This window comes from Oncorhynchus mykiss, chromosome 9, assembly GCF_057628025.1.
Source record: "Oncorhynchus mykiss isolate SJ-2025 chromosome 9, ASM5762802v1, whole genome shotgun sequence".
In the NCBI taxonomy this organism is placed as follows: domain Eukaryota; kingdom Metazoa; phylum Chordata; class Actinopteri; order Salmoniformes; family Salmonidae; genus Oncorhynchus; species Oncorhynchus mykiss.
The window spans coordinates 39,177,774-39,197,338 of NC_143030.1; the positions used below are offsets into that span (position 1 = coordinate 39,177,774).

General features: G+C 46.4%; 1 protein-coding gene across 50 annotated transcripts in view; it reads right to left on the bottom strand.

Moving 5' to 3' along the window:
* The window catches only part of LOC110531155 (membrane-associated guanylate kinase, WW and PDZ domain-containing protein 1), a 314,347-nt gene that overhangs the window by 7,796 nt on the left and 286,986 nt on the right, over positions 1–19,565 (bottom strand). For all 50 annotated transcript variants that reach the window (XM_090184134.1, XM_090184132.1, XM_090184131.1 and 47 more), the window contains 8 exons: positions 15,179–15,270; positions 13,932–14,127; positions 13,403–13,705; positions 3,294–3,497; positions 1,593–1,680; positions 1,383–1,446; positions 621–764; positions 324–462 (listed from right to left, as the gene is read on the bottom strand). In XM_090184134.1, the coding sequence (XP_090040260.1) occupies positions 324–462; positions 621–764; positions 1,383–1,446; positions 1,593–1,680; positions 3,294–3,497; positions 13,403–13,705; positions 13,932–14,127; positions 15,179–15,270 (1,230 nt within the window). The remainder of the gene's footprint in view (positions 1–323; positions 463–620; positions 765–1,382; positions 1,447–1,592; positions 1,681–3,293; positions 3,498–13,402; positions 13,706–13,931; positions 14,128–15,178; positions 15,271–19,565) is intronic.

Sequence of the window (19,565 nt, forward strand, 5' to 3'; positions counted from 1 at the left end):
TACCGGTACCCCTTGTATATATCATTATTATTATGTAAATATCTTGTGTTACTTTTTGATTACATATATTTTTCTTTAGTTTATTTACTAAATATTTTCTTAACTCAATTCCTTGAACTGCATTGTTGGTTAAGGGCTTGTAAGTAAGCGTTTCACGGTAATGTTGTATTCGGTGCGTGTGACAAATAAAATTGGATTTGATTTGCTCACAGCAACAATAAACTGCAGACTACAGTGTCTGTCCTGTGTGTGGGGCCTAGTCAGAGTCAGTAATGTTAGTCATAGTATGGAGGGAACCTGTATCACATCACATCTCCACACACCATATTCAGGTACAGATCCATCGCCCCTCTTGAGGACCAGGTGTGCCCTCCGGCCACCATTCTTGATCAGCTCGATGGCCCGTGCGTGCTTCATGTTCTTTGTGCTCTCGCCGTTGATCTCCAGGATCTCATCTCCCACCTTTGTGTGCAGAGAGAGAGGAGGGAGGAGATTTATTGAGACAACCAGATAATTGATCCCAGGCAAGCTGAACTGTCTGTTTGACAGAAATATTAGAATCCAAGTGCAACAGAGTGACAGGCCTCCAATAGTTGATATGATGTTTTCATGGAGCATACCCTCATCTTGCCATTCCTGCCAGCCGCCCCGTCCTCAGCCAGCCTCAACACATATAGGTCCATGTTGTACTCCCTTCCTCCTCTCAGGCTGAACCCAAAGCCTTTACTGTCCCGCTCCAGATCCACAGAGTAGAACTCGGCATCCTGAGAGAGTGAGAGACAGAAAGAAAGAAAAGTACATATTTACAGAGCAGATGTGCAAATACCCACAACTCATGGGCCAACAGGGGTGTCATGAAGTGTGTACTAAATTCAGGACTAATCAAGTCACATCCAGCAAAAACTCACATAATAATATAAACCATTTAGCAGACACTTTTATCCAAAGTAACTTACAGTCATGCGTGCATACATTTTTACATATGGGTGGTCCCAGGAATTGAAACCACAACCCTGTCGTTACAAGCACCATGCTCTACCAACAGAGCTACAAAGGACCACACAAAATGAACAGGAGGTACAATACCCTGGAACCAATGAATAATTATTGCTGCCTGTGCAGAGCACGAAGAAAGGGCACTGCAATGGCTGGACACAGGCTTACTGCACTCATCAAACGTTTGGCTGTGGTACTGTCTCTCTTCCGTCCTCTTTTATTGATTATCTGATTCATTGATTGATTGCTTTGATGCTTTGAATGAAAATCTTTATCTCAGATTGAAGCTGCACTGTGTGTTGTTGTGAAGTAATGAATTACTGATTGCTTCCTTCTTTGGTGATTGATTGAAACAGACCGATAGAACATGTCTGTCTTTACAGTACCTGTGAGGGCTGAGCTTGTGTTGGAGGAGGTGGAGGAGGAGCCTGTTTCGACTTTGAGTTGTTCCTGGAAAATGTAATCATTCATATGAACACACAGATATGAAAATAAATAATATTCATATAGAAGTCATCTTTCATGCAATTGATAATATTTTACATTTGATTTAATCAAAAGCCTGTTTATTGATTGAGATCTTCATGGAAACTAACCGAGGCTCCGTGGCAGTTTGGGGTGTGTGCGTGGTGGTGATGGTGGCAATCTTCTCAGCGTTGGTCAACAGAGACGCGTTGGAGGACTCTGTGGAACCACAGTATAGGATTGTGGGTAGAGGTCATAACTTCTAATCTATGAGTAATACATGGATTTTGGTAAGATGGCTTCTATCTTAGAGAAAAAACAAATGCGTCTGCTGTTAAATGATCTAAAATCGCTATTCTGCTAAACAATGTGTTTTGAGCCATAACTGATTCTTGGTCAGGATTGCTGTCTTTGACAACACATTTCCATACAAGAGTATTGCTCTCCAGAAAACACAGTCTTACCTCAAGGCTGCTCTGTTCAACCTGATGCTAATTGCCTACAATGTTGTCATCTACAATGTTGCTCACCGACACAGACAACACCAGTTCCACTCTACACAGGAACATCAAATCAAAACAAGCCTCTCTGCTTCCATCGTTCTGTTTTTCTTTAAATTCCAGGGGTAATTGTCCTTCCTTTCTTGCTGCACCACAAGCCACAACACGGCAGTTCACATTAGTCATCATAGACATTGGTTACTTATAGATGGAATGGGGTTCTGCCTGAAGTTAGCAAGAGCACCAGCCTGACTCATTCATCCCTCTCTCCCTCGCTACCCTGACAGCCCTGCCTGCCTTCCCCCATGATCACAAAGCTGTCTGGGGGACACAACCTGAACGGTTCAACCACAAATATCTCTACACAAAATTACACAGCCTAGTTGGGGAAGGTTGTGGCTGCATGGGTTCTATCTAGAGTTGTTCTACCATGAGAGAAAACAGTAGGCTATAAATAGATGCTATCATTGTGGTCGTTAAAACAAACTGCCATGCTTTATTTAATGACTGGTTTTGCATTTTCTCCTCCTTTGTGTGTGTGTGCGCCTGGCTCTCCTCCCATCTTAATGAAGCTACATTTTACCAGCTTTTCTGGAGAGCCCTTTAGAGGCAGAGCAGCAAACCTAGCACGCGCACGCACACACACACACACACGCACACGCACACGCACACGCACACACAGCTCATTGGTCCACAAGTCTCTCAGCCAATGACAGGCCATTCTAGGGGCTGGCTGTATTGTTGTTCTGGGACATGGCACAACTCAACACATTCCTACTCATGGGGATAGAGCCAATTTCCTGTCACAGCCTGTTCCTGCCAAAACCAGTATTACGTATGCATTTCCTGCCACCTTGTTCCATCCAGACTGAGGAGATTAACACTGATAGGAAACAGTGATTACACAGAAAACACATTTCACTGAGTTGATCATCTATTCATTTCAAAATGGCAGCTATTACCAAACTGGGAGAACGCAGTACATCCAAATGACATTATCAGTCTGCCTATTATACACTGTACAATCAACACACACATACTTATCAGCTTGCCCTCCCCAAATTCTAACCTTAACCATAAAAGGGGGGAAAGGTAAAACTGACTAGAGATACATATCTAGTGGCATCACCTCCCTACTCATTCACAGTCCCAACCCTCTCCCAGTTTGAAGCCAGGGCAGGGAGCATGGCCTCTCATAGCGCTAGATAGCTCCCCAGGTTGATAGAAAGTGCTTCTGCCAGCGCAGAGCAGTGATGCCCATTGACTCCAACTAGAACTATGAATAAGTCACCTCCCTACTGCATTATAAAACAGAAAGCCTCAAAGTCTTACCATCACCAGGAATGATCCTCAGAGAGACTGTGTTCCCGGCCTCCTTGATCAGGTTGACGATGTCCGAGTGGGACTTGTTGGTAATGGAGCAGCCGTTGACGGACAAGATGCGGTCGCCCACCTTCAACTTCCCACAGCGGTCCGCAGGGCTCCCCTCGATGATGCGCCCTATTTTGTGGGGCATGGCCACACATGCATTGCCAGCTTTGATGTTAATGTGTAGTGTGTGTGTTTGTGTGATTTGGTTATTGATTATGTAATTTGATTATGAGAAAAGAAAGGGAAGGAAAAAAAGAGAGAAAAGAAGGCAAAGAGTTAAAAACTTCTTAGGGCTAGGAGGCAGTATTCGGAAGTTCGGATGACTGACGTGCCCAAAGTAAACTGCCTGTTACTCAGGCCCAGAAGCTAGGATATGCATATAGTTGGTAGCATAGGATAGAAAACACCCTGCAGTTTGAATGTTTGTGAGTATAACAGAACTGATATGGCAGGCGAAAACCCATGGAGAATCCATCCAGAATTTTTTGTTGTTGTTGTGACCACCCATTGAAATGCCTGTCTATGGGAAAATCAAAGGAAATCCTCACAGATTGCAGTTCCTATTGCTTCCACTAGATGACAACAGTCTTTAGAAAGGGTTTCAGGCTTGTTTTTCGAAAAATGAGCTCGAATTTGTAGTTTTTCAAGGTGGCTCTCATTTTGACTGTAGTGTTGTGGTGTCCGTGGATGAGGGCGTGCACTTCGTTATTTATCTCCGGTATTGAACACACTACTCTACGTCTTAAATTTGATTGTTTATTTACATATTAGGGTACCTGAGTATTGATTAGAAACAATGTTTGACTTTGTAACGCCTCTGCTAGTTTGGAAAATGTTTTTAATGCTTTTATACGTGGGCGCTGTCCTCAGATAATCGCAAGGTATGCCTTTGCCGTAAAGCCTTTTTAAAATCTGACAAAACGGCTGAATTAACATGAAGTTAAGCTTTTAAATGATGTATGACACTTGTATTTTCATGAATGTTTAATATTATGATTTTTGTATTTTGAATTTCGCGCTCTGCAATTTCACCGGATGTTATCGAGGTGGGTCGCTAGCGGCACGTCTAGCCCAAAGAGGTTTTTAAATCATCCAAATCACCATAGGCCATTCACCCAGCCAACCGTGGCACTGGAAACTTGGTGCAATCACGGAGTATGCATCCGGATCACAGCTTACATCCCTAGTGGTGGACAGACTTATATTGTGTGGTCATTAAGGAATTCATGGACTCTGTTTTTGCCTCTGCTGTCATCCACTGCTCCCCTGATGCGTTAATCATTGGGACTTAAATCACCTGGAACTGGTCAGGGCCCTTTGTGGCCCCTGCTCAGCAGGCTATCAATGACCTTGACATGGCCTTACGACTGTCTTCCCCTTCCCCTCAGCACCAGGGACCACTGGGGAGGATGCAGCCTTTGCCACAGCGGAGTGGTTAGATGCTGGACGTGTCATTTGGTTTCTGACCCTTGTAACGGCTCAGAGAACGAGATGTATTACTAAAGAGTGATACTCAGAAATCTCAGGCTTCTCACCTATGTCAAGAGAGAATGCACACTTTATCAGAGAGGCTACAGACAGAGACATGCTAGCATTTCATGGGACTGTTTGCATACTGCGTGCTACACAAGCAAAGCAATACAAGCTGAGTGACAGCGTTCAATATAGCACATCTTGTTTACAGAGCAGCTCTGAACAGACTCTAGGGAGCTTTCTCTCTCTCCCTCCCTCCCTCCCTCCCTCCCTCCCTCCCTCCCTCCCTCATCCATATTTATCACATCACCTTGTGCGTCAAGCTCCCCTCCCTTCTTCTTGATTAAAAACTGCCCTTGTGTCCTGCCACTCTATCCAAATAATGAGATATGGGACATTACTGGGTGTGACAAAAACCCAGGATTTAATACCCATTCTGCTGATCACAACACCAGCGCACAGCAGCTCACAATGGTGGGATGGGCTGGAGGGAGAAAAGGGGTTTGCATAGTATGATGTATGGGAGAGGGATAAAGCCAGTGCAAAGCTCTTTGTCCGTCACAATACCCAAACATCTATGGCCCTCTCAGGCAAAAGAATAATCCATAGATTGATCACAAATGGATGGAGGTGCACTATTTAATATTAATAATATCAATATTTACTCTTATGTCTCTCTCTATGTTGGACCTCCACTGGCGGTCGGGGAGATCTGGTAGAGAAGCATCTCCATCAGCACATTAATTCATCCCATCCCCACAATGAGACGGGAAGAAACTCTCAAATGATACCCACATGGGGCTCTGGTCTGGTCAGAAGCAATGCACTACATGGGGAACATAGAGGTCTGGCAAGAAGTAGTGCACTGCATGGAGAATATAGGGGTCTGGCCAGAAGTAGTGCGCTACATGGAGAATATCTGGTATAATTTGAGACACAACCAGAGACAGTTGAGACAGAAGTGTCACTGAGTCTGAGGATCCAGCTGCAGACAGTGCAGATGAGCACATTCAGGTCGCTCATAAAGAAAGACATCAAGTGTCAGTGGGATATCTCCTGCTTGTATAAATGATACGTAAACAACCTCTACTTCTACCTTCTATTTTATGGGGCTTCAACTATAGCTCAGAGGATCAATGGAACTGGGTCCATTGCACTGCACAGTAGCTAACAAAACATTAATTTTGAATTGAAGTAATATATACAGTACCAGTCAAAAGTTTGGACAACTACTCATTCAAAGGTTTTTCTATATTTGTATTATTTTCGACATTGTAGAATAGTAGTGAATACATCAAAACTATGAAATAACACATAGTGGAATCATGTAGTTACCAAAAAAGTGTTAAACAAATATATTTTATATTTGAGATTCTTCAAAGAAGCCACCCTCTGTCTTGATGACAGCTTTGCACACTCTCAGCATTCTCTCAACTAGCTTCACCTGGAATGCTTTTCCAACAGTCTTGAAGGAGTTCCCTCATACGAAGGAGTCCCACTAAGCGCAAACCAGGTTGGATGGCGAATCGCTCCAGAATGCTGTGTGGCCCCCCACACACACCATCACACCACCTCCTCCATGCTTCACGGTGGGGACCACACATGCGAAGATGAACCGTTCACCTACTCTGCGTCTCACAAAGACACGGCAGTTAGAACCAAAAATCTCACATCAAAGGACAGATTTTCACTGGTATAATTGGTCGTAATTCTTGGCCAAAGCAAGTCTCTTCTTCTTATTGGTGTCCTTTAGTAGTGGTTTCTTTGCAGCAATTCGACCACGAAGGCCTGATTAACGCAGTCTCATTTGAACAGTTGATGTTGAGATGTGTCTGTTACTTGAACTCTGTGAAGCATTTATTTGGGCTGCAATTTCTGAGGCTGTTAACTGTAATGAACTTATCCTCTGCAGCAGAGGTAACTCTAAGTCTTCCTTTCCTGTGACGGTCCTCACCACTTCATAGTGTTGATGTCTTCACTATTATTCTACAATGTATAATATAGTAAAAATAAAGAAAAACCCTTGAATGAGTAGGTGTGTCCAAACTTTTGACTGGTACTGTACATTTATTTATTTTTTATTTTTTTATTTCACCTTTATTTAACCAGGTAGGCAAGTTGAGAACAAGTTCTCATTTACAATTGCGACCTGGCCAAGATAAAGCAAAGCAGTTCGACACATACAACAACACAGAGTTACACATGGAGTAAAACAAACATACAGTCAATAATACAGTATAAACAAGTCTATATACGATGTGAGCAAATGAGGTGAGATAAGGGAGGTAAAGGCAAAAAGGCCATGGTGGCAAAGTAAATACAATATAGCAAGTAAAACACTGGAATGGTAGATTTGCAATGGGAGAATGTGCAAAGTAGAAATAAAAATAATGGGGTGCAAAGGAGCAAAATAAATAAATAAATGAAATACAGTAGGGAAAGAGGTAGTTGTTTGGGCTAAATTATAGGTGGACTATGTACAGGTGCAGTAATCTGTGAGCTGCTCTGACAGTTGGTGCTTAAAGCTAGTGAGGGAGATAAGTGTTTCCAGTTTCAGAGATTTTTGTAGTTCGTTCCAGTCATTGGCAGCAGAGAACTGGAAGGAGAGGCGGCCAAAGAAAGAATTGGTTTTGGGGGTGACTAGAGAGATATACCTGCTGGAGCGTGTGCTGCAGGTGGGAGATGCAATGGTGACCAGCGAGCTGAGATAAGGGGGGACTTTACCTAGCAGGGTCTTGTAGATGACATGGAGCCAGTGGGTTTGGCGACGAGTATGAAGCGAGGGCCAGCCAACGAGAGCGTACAGGTCGCAATGGTGGGTAGTATATGGGGCTTTGGTGACAAAACGGATTGCACTGTGATAGACTGCATCCAATTTGTTGAGTAGGGTATTGGAGGCTATTTTGTAAATGACATCGCCAAAGTCGAGGATTGGTAGGATGGTCAGTTTTACAAGGGTATGTTTGGCAGCATGAGTGAAGGATGCTTTGTTGCGAAATAGGAAGCCAATTCTAGATTTAACTTTGGATTGGAGATGTTTGATATGGGTCTGGAAGGAGAGTTTACAGTCTAACCAGACACCTAAGTATTTGTAGTTGTCCACGTATTCTAAGTCAGAGCCGTCCAGAGTAGTAATGTTGGACAGGCGGGTAGGTACAGGTAGCGATCGGTTGAAGAGCATGCATTTAGTTTTACTTATATTTAAGAGCAATTGGAGGCCACGGAAGGAGAGTTGTATGGCATTGAAGCTTGCCTGGAGGGTTGTTAACACAGTGTCCAAAGAAGGGCCAGAAGTATACAGAATGGTGTCGTCTGCGTAGAGGTGGATCAGAGACTCACCAGCAGCAAGAGCGACATCATTGATGTGTACAGAGAAGAGAGTCGGTCCAAGAATTGAACCCTGTGGCACCCCCATAGAGACTGCCAGAGGTCCGGACAGCAGACCCTCCGATTTGACACACTGAACTCTATCAGAGAAGTAGTTGGTGAACCACGCAATCATTTGAGAAACCAAGGCTGTCGAGTCTACCGATGAGGATGTGGTGATTGACAGAGTCGAAAGCCTTGGCCAGATCAATGAATACGGCTGCACAGTAATGTTTCTTATCGATGGCGGTTAAGATATCATTTAGGACCTTGAGCGTGGCTGAGGTGCACCCATGACCAGCTCTGAAACCAGATTGCATAGCAGAGAAGGTATGGTGAGATTCGAAATGGTCGGTAATCTGTTTGTTGACTTGGCTTTCGAAGACCTTAGAAAGGCATGGTAGGATAGATATAGGTCTGTAGCAGTTTGGGTCAAGAGTGTCACCCCCTTTGAAGAGGGGGATGACCGCAGCTGCTTTCCAATCTTTGGGAATCTCAGACGACACGAAAGAGAGGTTGAACAGGCTAGTAATAGGGGTGGCAACAATTTTGGCAGATCATTTTAGAAAGAAAGGGTTCAGATTGTCTAGCCCGGCTGATTTGTAGGGGTCCAGATTTTGCAGCTCATTCAAAACATCAGCTGAGCAGATTTGGGAGAAGGAGAAATGGGGAAGGCTTGGGCGAGTTGTTGTGGGGGGTGCAGTGCTGTTGACCGGGGTAGGAGTAGCCAGGTGGAAAGCATGGCCAGCCGTAGAAAAATGCTTATTGAAATTCTCAATTATGGTGGATTTATCAGTGGTGACAGTGTTTCCTATCTTCAGTGCAGTGGGCAGCTGGGAGGAGGTGTTCTTATTCTCCATGGACTTTACAGTTTCCCAGAACTTTTTTGAGTTAGTGTTGCAGGAAGCAAATTTCTGCTTGAAAAAGCTAGCCTTGGCTTTTCTAACTGCCTGTGTATAATGGTTTCTAGCTTCCCTGAACAGCTGCATATCACAGGGGCTGTTCGATGCTAATGCAGAACGCCATAGGATGTTTTTGTGTTGGTTAAGGGCAGTCAGGTCTGGGGAGAACCAAGGGCTATATCTGTTCCTGGTTCTAAATTTCTTGAATGAGGCATGTTTATTTAAGATGGTTAGGAAGGAATTTAAAAAAAAATATCCAGGCATCCTCTACTGACGGGATGAGATCAATATCCTTCCAGGATACTCCGGCCAGGTCGATTAGAAAGGCCTGCTCGCTGAAGTGTTTCAGGGAGCGTTTTACAGTGATGAGTGGAGGTCGTTTGACCCCTGACCCATTACGGATGCAGGCAATGAGGCAGTGATCGCTGAGATCTTGGTTGAAAACAGCAGAGGTGTATTTAGAGGGCAAGTTGGTTAGGATGATATCTATGAGGGTGCCTGTGTTTAAGGCTTTGGGGAGGTACCTGGTAGGTTCATTGATAATTTGTGTGAGGTTGAGGGCATCAAGTTTAGATTGTAGGATGGCTGGGGTGTTAAGCATGTTCCAGTTTAGGTCGCCTAGCAGCACAAGCTCTGAAGAAAGATGGGGGGCAATCAGTTCACATATGGTGTCCAGAGCACAGCTGGGGGCAGAGGGTGGTCTATAGCAGGCGGCAACGGTGAGAGACTTGTTTTTAGAGAGGTGGATTTTTAAAAGTAGAAGTTCAAATTGTTTGGGTACAGACCTGGATAGTAGGACAGAACTCTGCAGGCTATCTTTGCAGTAGATTGCAACACCGCCCCCTTTGGCAGTTCTATCTTGTCTGAAAATGTTGTAGTTTGGAATTAAAATGTCTGAATTTTTGGTGGTCTTCCTAAGCCAGGATTCAGACACAGCTAGAACATCCGGGTTGGCAGAGTGTGCTAAAGCAGTGAATAGAACAAACTTAGGGAGGAGGCTTCTAATGTTAACATGCATGAAACCAAGGCTATTACGGTTACAGAAGTCGTCAAAAGAGAGCGCCTGGGGAATAGGAGTGGAGCTAGGCACTGCAGGGCCTGGATTCACCTCTACATCGCCAGATGAACAGAGTAGGAGTAGAATAAGGGTGCGGCTAAAAGCAATAAGAATTGGTCGTTTAGAACGTCTGGAACAGAGAGTAAAAGGGGGTTTCTGGGGTCGATAAAATAGCATCAAGGTATAATGTACAGACAAAGGTAAGGTAGGATGTGAATACAGTGGAGGTAAACCTAGGTATTGAGTGATGAAGAGAGAGATATTGTCTCTAGAAACATAATTGAAACCAGGAGATGTCATTGCATGTGTGGGTGGTGGAACTAATATGTTGGATAAGGTATAATGAGCAGGACTAGAGGCTCTACAGTGAAATAAGCCAATAAACACTAACCAGAACAGCAATGGACAAGGCATATTGACATTAAGGAGAGGCATGCTCAGTCGAGTGATCAAAAGGGTCCAGTGAGTGGAGAGGTTGGTTGGGGGTCACGGCGATTTAGACAGCTAAATCGGTAGCAAGCTAGCATAGGAGCAAGCTAGCATAGGATAGAGGTCTGTTATTAGCCAACTCTTGCGTTCCGTCAGTAGATTAGTGGGTTTCCGTGTGGTAAAGGGGATTAATCCAAATCACACAACAACAACAAAAATAAAAACAATAGATATAGTTATAGAGGCCCAAGAAGAAAAATAAATAAATAAATAAAAATTACATTAAATAAAAAATCCGATTGTCTATTCAGATAGCAGCCGATAAGATAGCCAACGGCTAGCAGGCCGCAGATGGGCGCCCAGGCAACGTTGCGCCGGAGGAGCCAGCCGGACAATTCCCTCGGGTAGACAACGTCGGCAGTCCAGCCGTGAAGGCCCGGTGGGGCTCCGCGTAGGCAGCAAAACGGGTCCGGATAGGTGACTGCAGCCCAGGAGTGATTGATGGAACTCTTCAGCTGGCTAGCTCCGGAACAATTGATGTTAGCTCCGGAATCGACGAAAGTCACACGGAGAGCAGCTAGCTAGCTGTGAGATCCAGGCATGGACGTCCAGAGCCAGCGGCCGAAATCCAGGGACATGGAGAGAAAAATTGGTCCAATATGTTCCGCTCCGAGCCGCGCTGCGCTGCACCGCGCCGTACAAAACTGGCGATAGATTCTCGAGCCAAAGGACAGCCGATGACCACAAACCGTGGTCAGCTGAGTACCAACAATTAGCCAGTAAATAAGCTAACTAGCTTCTGAACTAGCCCCTGAACCAGCTTCAGAGTAGCTTCTGGACCAGCTTCTGGCTAGCTCCCGGCTAGCTTCTGGCTAATTTCTGGCTAGCCTCGCGGAGGATCACAGATCTGAGGTAAATAATACTTTTTTATATAAATATAAATTGGTGAAGCGGATTGCAGGAGAGTGTTCTGAAGATGAGTTTTTGGAAAATTAAAAATGTATGTGAAAAAAAAGTTGTAAATATATATATATATACGGGACACGACAGGACGAGGACAAAAATAAGTCTGAACTGCTATGCCATCTTGGCCATCTTGGCATGTACTGTAAGTAGGGGTAAAGTGACTATGCATAGATAATAAACAGAGAGTAGCAGCAGCATATGTGAAGGAATGTGATTGTGTGTGTGTGTGTGTGTGTGTGTGTGTGTGTGTGTGTGTGTGTGTGTGTGTGTGTGTGTGTGTCAGTGTAGTATGTGTGAGTGCGGGGTTAGAGTCCAGTGCGTGGCCCTGCAGTCATGGGTGAACAGGGAGTACAGGAGGGGACTAAGGACACACCTCTGACAGCCCCCAGTGTTGTTGGTCAGCGTGGCGGATGTGTTGTTGCCCCAGGATCCAGAGGGAGGTGTTAAGTCCCAGGGTCCTTAGCTAAATGATGAGCTTTGAGGGCACCATGGTGTTGAAAGCTGAGCTGTAGTCAATGAATAGCATTCTCACATAGGTGTTGATTTTGTCCAGGTGGGCAAGGGCAGTGTGAAATGCAATATGGATTGCGTCATCTGTGGATCTGTTGGGGCAGTATGCAAATTGGAGTGGGTCCAGGATTTATGGGATGTGAGCCATGACCAGCCTTTCAAAGCATTTCATGGCTACAGATGTGAGTGCTACGGACCCGAAGTCATTTAGGCAGGTTAGGTTGGCGTTCTTGGGCACAGGGACTATGGTAGTCTACTTGAAACATGGTATTAGACTAGGTCAGGGAGAGGTTGAAAATGTCAGTGAAGACACTTGCCAGTTGGTCAACGGATGCTCTGAGTACACATCCTGGTAATCCGCCTGGCCCTGCGGCCTTGTGAATGTTAACCTGCTTAAAGGTCTTACTCACATTGGCTTAAAATCCCTCTTTGACGGCGGAGTGACCTTAAATGGCGACAATTTCACAATTTTGCCTTCATACATAAACAGTACAGACAGCTATAGAATGTGCTCAGTGGAACTTAAATGACATGCTGAGTGAATCAGCCAGAACCGGCCATGTATTAACTCTGCCTCTGAATCGGTGTTGATAGTGTTTTTGATAAAGCATCAGCCAGCCAGTTATCCTGGGCACATAAAGAGATTTCTGTTTCCCTAAGCTCATGGTTATCGAGTTTGTGACCTCGAGCTGTACCATTAAGTCCACTCCCATCAGAAATTACTCCCTTGCCATTCATAAAGAAGGTGGGAATGAGGATACAATGAGTAGTGACTGTCAAAATATTGTAATTCCACCCCCAAGAAATGACATCAATCGTGTTGCTGAGTGGCGGGCGGTGTTGATGCACTTTAAGGGTTGTGTGTTTACTAGTGTGCAGCTTGGCAGACTCAGGTTGTTTCACGCACTGGGGCATCACTATTTCCCTGTCTCACTTTGTAAACTTTGAGAGGGACTTTTGATAACACAAGGAAATGGGCTGTCTAAATAACATCAGGGGGAGTGTTCTGTAGTCATTAGGCTTAGCTACGACTCAATCACCTCAGATCTTTTCAAGAGGATGTTTATTAATATATGCTTTTCATGCGTAAGTTAAGCCTTAAAGGGTTGGTTTTCAGAAAAGATTGTTAATATTGTAGAATAATAACCACAGTAAAGTCAAGCAGAAGAATCAGGATTTGCTCAGATTACAGGATATTTTACCAGATTATTACCCATTTTAACCCAGTTCAACCCATAACAAATTAAAACTGGTTCTCAGACCTGAGAACAGAAAATTGCAACTTTACCCAGCATAGCCCACTCTGGTAGTAGCAAAGCCCAGCTCACCATAACCCAGCCCAGCGTAGAATTGCCTACCCCACTCACCGAATGTAGTCCCAGCATCAGGCCTAGAGACAGATGACACAATGACGAATCCGAAGCCCTCATTCTCTCCACGTTGGATCTCCACGTCATAGGGCTGCAGGGCTGCGGTGACCACAGCACTGCCGGAGCCACCTCCTCCCCCACTGCCGATGCCACTGGTGGAGCCACTGCCAGAGCTGACCGTGTTGAGGGAGTTCTGGCTGCCCTGCGGGGTCCGCTTTCCCTCCGTCAGGGAGGGGGCCTGGGTGCTGCTGTGGTGGGACGAGGCAGGGGACGGGGGCACGTCACCCTCCCCTTTCGAAACTGTGGAAGAGATGGGGGAAGGAGGGGGGGATGAAGGAGGACAGGCAATACAAAAAAAGTGTTCAGCAAATATACAAACAACAATCAAACATTTGGCATGGGCTAGTAATAGTTAAATGAGCCACTAAGCACTAGGTCTCAGCCAGAACCCAGGCTTGTGTGGGTAGTGAGTGTGTGGGTGAGTGAGTGTGCATATGCCTGTGTAGTCTCTGTGACCTGTCCTCACCTCCGTATCCAGAGCTCTTGCGTCGGACTGTGAGGTTGACGTGGCCCTGCTTGGCGGCCTGCTGCATCAGCTGCACCACCAGCTGGTGAGACTTCCCCACCACCGCCGTGCCGTCCACACAGATGAGCTCGTCCCCAGAACGCAGGCGTCCGTCCTCATCTGCTGCACCGTACTTCACTATGTGTCCAATGTAGATCTACAAAGCGTATCACAAATCCATTAGCCCTGTAATTCACTTGCAGTTCATGTTCAATACAGCACAGTTAAATAAATCCCTTTTTTATGTTCCATGACAGGTTCCATGTTAGTCATAACTGAAGCTAAGCCTAGAGCGCATTGTAGTCTTTTGAGGCTGTAGAATGGATAGGGCTGGTCTTACTGCGTGGCGGAGGTGAGTGTGTGTGCGTCTGTAGGAAATTTAGTACAGGGTGTACCGCGGAGCATCCTTGGCACAAATAACAACTGCTAATTACTCTGTGGTAGGCTTGCTGCCTACAGCATCTCTATTTCTCACTCTCATCTCTCGCTCTTTCTCTTCATTATTTTTTCTTTCTCTCTCTTTTGCTGCCTTTCTCTACTTTTCTTTCTCTCTCTTCATGTCCCTTAGAAACACATTGCACAGAACCAAAGGCTTCTGGGTAAGGCCCTTACTTTCCCTAATAAGCTCTCTAAATGAACCTCCTGAGACCAGCATGCAGACCTACCTCATCTAACAGACAGCACCAGTCATCTCTCACAGTCAGACAGACAGCAGACTGTACATTTCTACTGCTCCCTATTATAGGTAGAGACTGGGGGAAGAACAAGTGATGCAGATGGAAGAGAGAAAGAAGACTAAGAGGCTGCCAGTTCTTGGCAGTTGGTTGAGCATCACAGTGTGAGTGTGATCTGACAGAGAATGAGTGTTGTGAAAGTGTTTGTGTTTGAAGCCTAACAAAGAAAGCCCTAAGGCAGGGACTCTGACAGGAAACATACCGTGATGAAGCTGTAACGGACCATTGAGGGTTCAGTACTATAGCTGCCCTTTTAACACACATTCATTAACATGCATTCATAACTCTGTTTAGTGTTTAACACAGGATGTAATTACCAGGCATGGGGAATGTTTAATCATCAGCCGTGAATAAGTGAATAGTGTGTCGTAAAGGGGAGTGGTTCAATATGAAAATGTCCCCTTTCCTTGGCACATCTAAACTAAACAGTGACAGAGAAGGGACATGGTGGAGGAATGGTGGAGAGATACTCACCGGCTCCCCAGGCTCATTTCCTCCAAGGATGCGGAACCCAAATCCTGTATCCTTCCGCCACAGGAAAATCTCCTGCTCCTGGCAATCTGGCTCTGAAACATACAACAACAAGAGCTCAGTGGAGGTGAAACAGGGAGCAGACCTGACACCCAGAAATGTAATTCTACGGCATGACTGTTGCATTAATCAATACACATTCAGTTAGGTAAGATCTTGTTATTAAACAATCTGGTATGAACACCCCCTCCTCTCTGTTCTCCTCTGCCTCACTGGGCATATTAGGTTCCTTCTCTCAGGTGTAAGGTTGGATCCCACAGGACAGGAAGAATTAAATGCCCGGATGCACTTGCTTTCTAGGTGAATGTGACCTGTTTTAATGAACACTTATACTCTCTCTACCTCTTTTTCTCTTTCCCCGTCTCTCGCTTTGGAACACACAAACTCACGCCACACACACACACACACGTTTGTAAGCCCTCTGCGGCTGTGGCAGGCTGTGTGAGGACTACAGCTGTTGCCGTGACCATATTATAGCCACACCGGCAGTCATGAGTCACGACCGCAGTACTCAGGGCTCTATGGTCCCTCTAACCACTCTGACAACAATGCAAATGCAATCAAAAATCATATCAAACATTTATCATCAAAACAGTAGGTCTATCATACTTTTAAAACTCAACTCACTGTGATGATCAATTTGAAGAACGAGGTTCAACAGCAGGTTGAAACCGTGTAAAACATGGTTGTGTAGGTTGTTTCAAAGCCTAATACAATGAAATGGACAGCGCTTTCTAAGGTGACGATTAATTCAAATAACCCGTACACATATTAGAGTTTATGCATAGGCTTATGAGCCCAAGCCAATATAACTGAATTAAAATTATGATTTTGCCATTACACAATACATGTCCTACCGCACATTACACATGGCGGAAAAAAAATAAAACAAAACTGATTTTAGCCTTTGAGTGTGGACTGTATTATTATGCATACTGGATGGACTTATGCTACACTCCAAAATGCAGATCCATGAGTGGGAGAGAATGTATAGGCCTAGGCGATGATGTTGTTTAACAGCTAGCCTACAATTACAACATTTGTATTTGATTTAGAATAGCCTAGTAATAGGTAATTTTATATTTTCATGATTAATTGGGTGACACATTACCTTTAGCTATACAGAATATCTCACCACTCTCATGACATTGGCCTGAGTGGGGGAAGATTATGACCCCCATAAATACCTTTCTCCCTTTCCTCTCTCTTGACTCTACAGAAGGACTCTTGAAAAGCCTTTGTTAAACATATCGAGTCTGGGAACATCAAAAGGTGGGGGGAAAGGAACCATATTTCGGTAATCCAACCAGTTGAAAATATGCGTTGGTACTTAATGAATATGATGCCAGATCAGTTGGCGTCTGAGACATTCTTACTAATGATAGGATGATATAAACTGTATCTTGGAAAGTCTACACATTATAGTTATGAGATTCACGTGGAATTATTGTGCAATTTAAATGTTTAAATATGGTGAAAAGATTAAATGTAATTTTAGCTTCCAAATGAGAGAATTGTCACGCCCTGGTCGAAGTATTTTGTGTTTATTTTCATTTATTTGGTCAGGCCAGGGTGTGGCATGGGTTTTTGTATGTGGTGTGTTGGGTTTGTAGCTTAGTGGGGTGTTCTAGTGAAGTCTATGGCTGTCTGAAGTGGTTCTCAATCAGAGGCAGGTGTTTATCGTTGTCTCTGATTGGGAACCATATTTAGGCAGCCATATTCTTTGGGTGTTTCGTGGGTGATTGTCCTTAGTGTCTTGATGTCCTTGTTCTGTCTGTATGTGCACCAGTATTAGGCTGTTTCGGTTTTCGTTACGTTTATTGTTTTGTAGCGTTTGTATTTAGATTCGTGTTGCTTCAGTTTAAATAAACATGGATCACAATCTACACGCCGCATTTTGGTCCGATCCTTGCTACACCTCCTCGTCAGAGGAGGAGATAGAAGAAAGCCGTTACAGAATCACCCACCACAACAGGACCAAGCGGCGTGTCAACAGGCAGGAGAAGCAACAGCGGCAGCAGGAGATACAAAATAAGGAATTCTGGACTTGGGAGGAGATCCTTGACGGAAGAGGACCCTGGGCTCAGCCAGGAGAATATCGCCGCACCAAAGAAGTACTGGAGGCGGCGAAAGCGGAGAGGCGCTGGTATGAGGAGGCAGCACGGCGACGCGGATGGAAGCCCGAGAGTCAGCCCCAAAAATGTATTGGGGGGGGGGGGGGCTAACAGGGAGTATGGCTACGCCAGGTAGGAGACCTGTGCAAACTCCCTGTGCTTACCAGGGGGCTAGAGAGACCGGGCAGGCACCGTGTTATGCTGTGGTGCGCACGGTGTCTCCAGTGCGGGTGCATAGCCCGGTGCGGTACATTCCAGCTCCGCGTATCGGCCGGGCTAGAGTGAGCATCGAGCCAAGTGCCATGAAGCCGGCTCTACGCATCTGGTCCCCAGTGCGTCTCCTTGGGCCGGCTTACATGGCACCAGCCTTGCGCACAGTGTCTCCGGTTCGCCTGCATAGCCCAGTGCGGGCTATTCCACCTCGCCGCACTGGCAGGGCGACCGGGACCATTCAACCGGGTAAGGTTGGGCAGGCTTGGTGCTCAAGAGCTCCAGTGCGCCTGCACGGTCCGGTCTACCCAGTACCATTTCCACACCCCAGCCCTCCGGTAGCAGCTCCCCGCACCAGGCTTCCTGTGCGTGTCCTCGGCCCAGTACCACCAGTGCCAGCACCACACATCAGTCCTACAGTGCGCCTCGCCTGTCCAGCGCTGCCAGAGCCTTCCTCCTCTTCAGCGCTGCCGGAGTCTCCCGCCTATCTAGCGCTGTCAGAGCCTTCCTCCTCTACAGCGCTGCCGGAGTCTCCCGCCTGTTCAGCGCAGTTGGAGCCTTCCTCCTCTCCAGCGCTGCCGGAGTCTCCCGCCTGTTCAGAACTGCCAGTCTGCAAGGAGCTGCCAGTCTGCAAGGAGCTGCCAGTCTGCAAGGAGCTGCCAGTCTGCATAGAGCTGCCAGTCTGCATGGAGCTGCCAGTCTGCAAGGAGCCGTCAGAGCTGCCAGTCTGCAGGATGCCGCCAAAGCTGCCAGTCTGCAAGGAGCCGCCAGGGCCGCCAGTCTGCAAGGAGCCGCCAGAGCTGCCAGTCTGCATGAAGCCGCCAGAGCTGCCAGTCTGCATGGAGCAGCCAGGGCCGCCAGTCAGCATGGAGCAGCCAGAGCCGCCAGTCAGCATGGAGCAGCCAGAGTCGCCAGTCAGCATGGAGCAGCCAGTCAGCATGGAGCAGCCAGAGCAGCCAGTCAGCATGGAGCAGCCAGAGCAGCCAGTCAGCATTGAGCAGCCAGTCAGCATGGAGCAGCCAGAACTGCCAGTCATCCAGACTCTTCCAGATCTGCCAGTCAGCCAGACTCTTCCAGATCTGCCAGTCAGCCAGATTCTTCCAGATCTGCCAGTCAGCCAGACTCTTCCAGATCTGCCAGTCAACCAGACTCTTCCAGATCTGCCAGTCAACCAGACTCTTCCGGATCCGCCAGTCAGCCAGGATCTGCCAGAACCGCCAGCCAGCCAGGATCTGCCGGATCCAACTACCTGCCTGAGTTTCCTCTCAGTGCTGAGCTTCCTCCCAGTGCTGAGCTGCCCCTCAGTCCCGAGCTGCCCCTCAGTCCCGAGCTGCCCCTCAGTCCCGAGCTGCCCCTCAGTCCCGAGCTGCCCCTCAGTCCCGAGCTGCCCCTCAGTCCCGAGCTGCCCCTCAGTCCCGAGCTGCCCCTCAGTCCAGTGGGGTTCTGGGTGAGGACTACTACGGCTACTACGGCGGCGAGGGTGGACTATCCAGGGACGCGAGGAGGAGGGACTAAGACTTTGATAGAGTGGGGTCCACGTCCCGCGCCGGAGCCGCCACCATGGACAGACGCCCACCCGGACCCTTCCCTATGGTTTTTGGTGTGCGTCCGGGAGTCCGCACCTTGGGGGGGGGATTCTGTCACGCCCTGGTCGAAGTATTTTGTGTTTATTTTCATTTATTTGGTCAGGCCAGGGTGTGGCATGGGTTTTTGTATGTGGTGTGTTGGGTTTGTAGCTTAGTGGGGTGTTCTAGTGAAGTCTATGGCTGTCTGAAGTGGTTCTCAATCAGAGGCAGGTGTTTATCGTTGTCTCTGATTGGGAACCATATTTAGGCAGCCATATTCTTTGGGTGTTTCGTGGGTGATTGTCCTTAGTGTCTTGATGTCCTTGTTCTGTGTGTATATGCACCAGTATTAGGCTGTTTCGGTTTTCGTTACGTTTATTGTTTTGTAGTGTTTGTATTTAGATTCGTGTTGCTTCAGTTTAAATAAACATGGATCGCAAC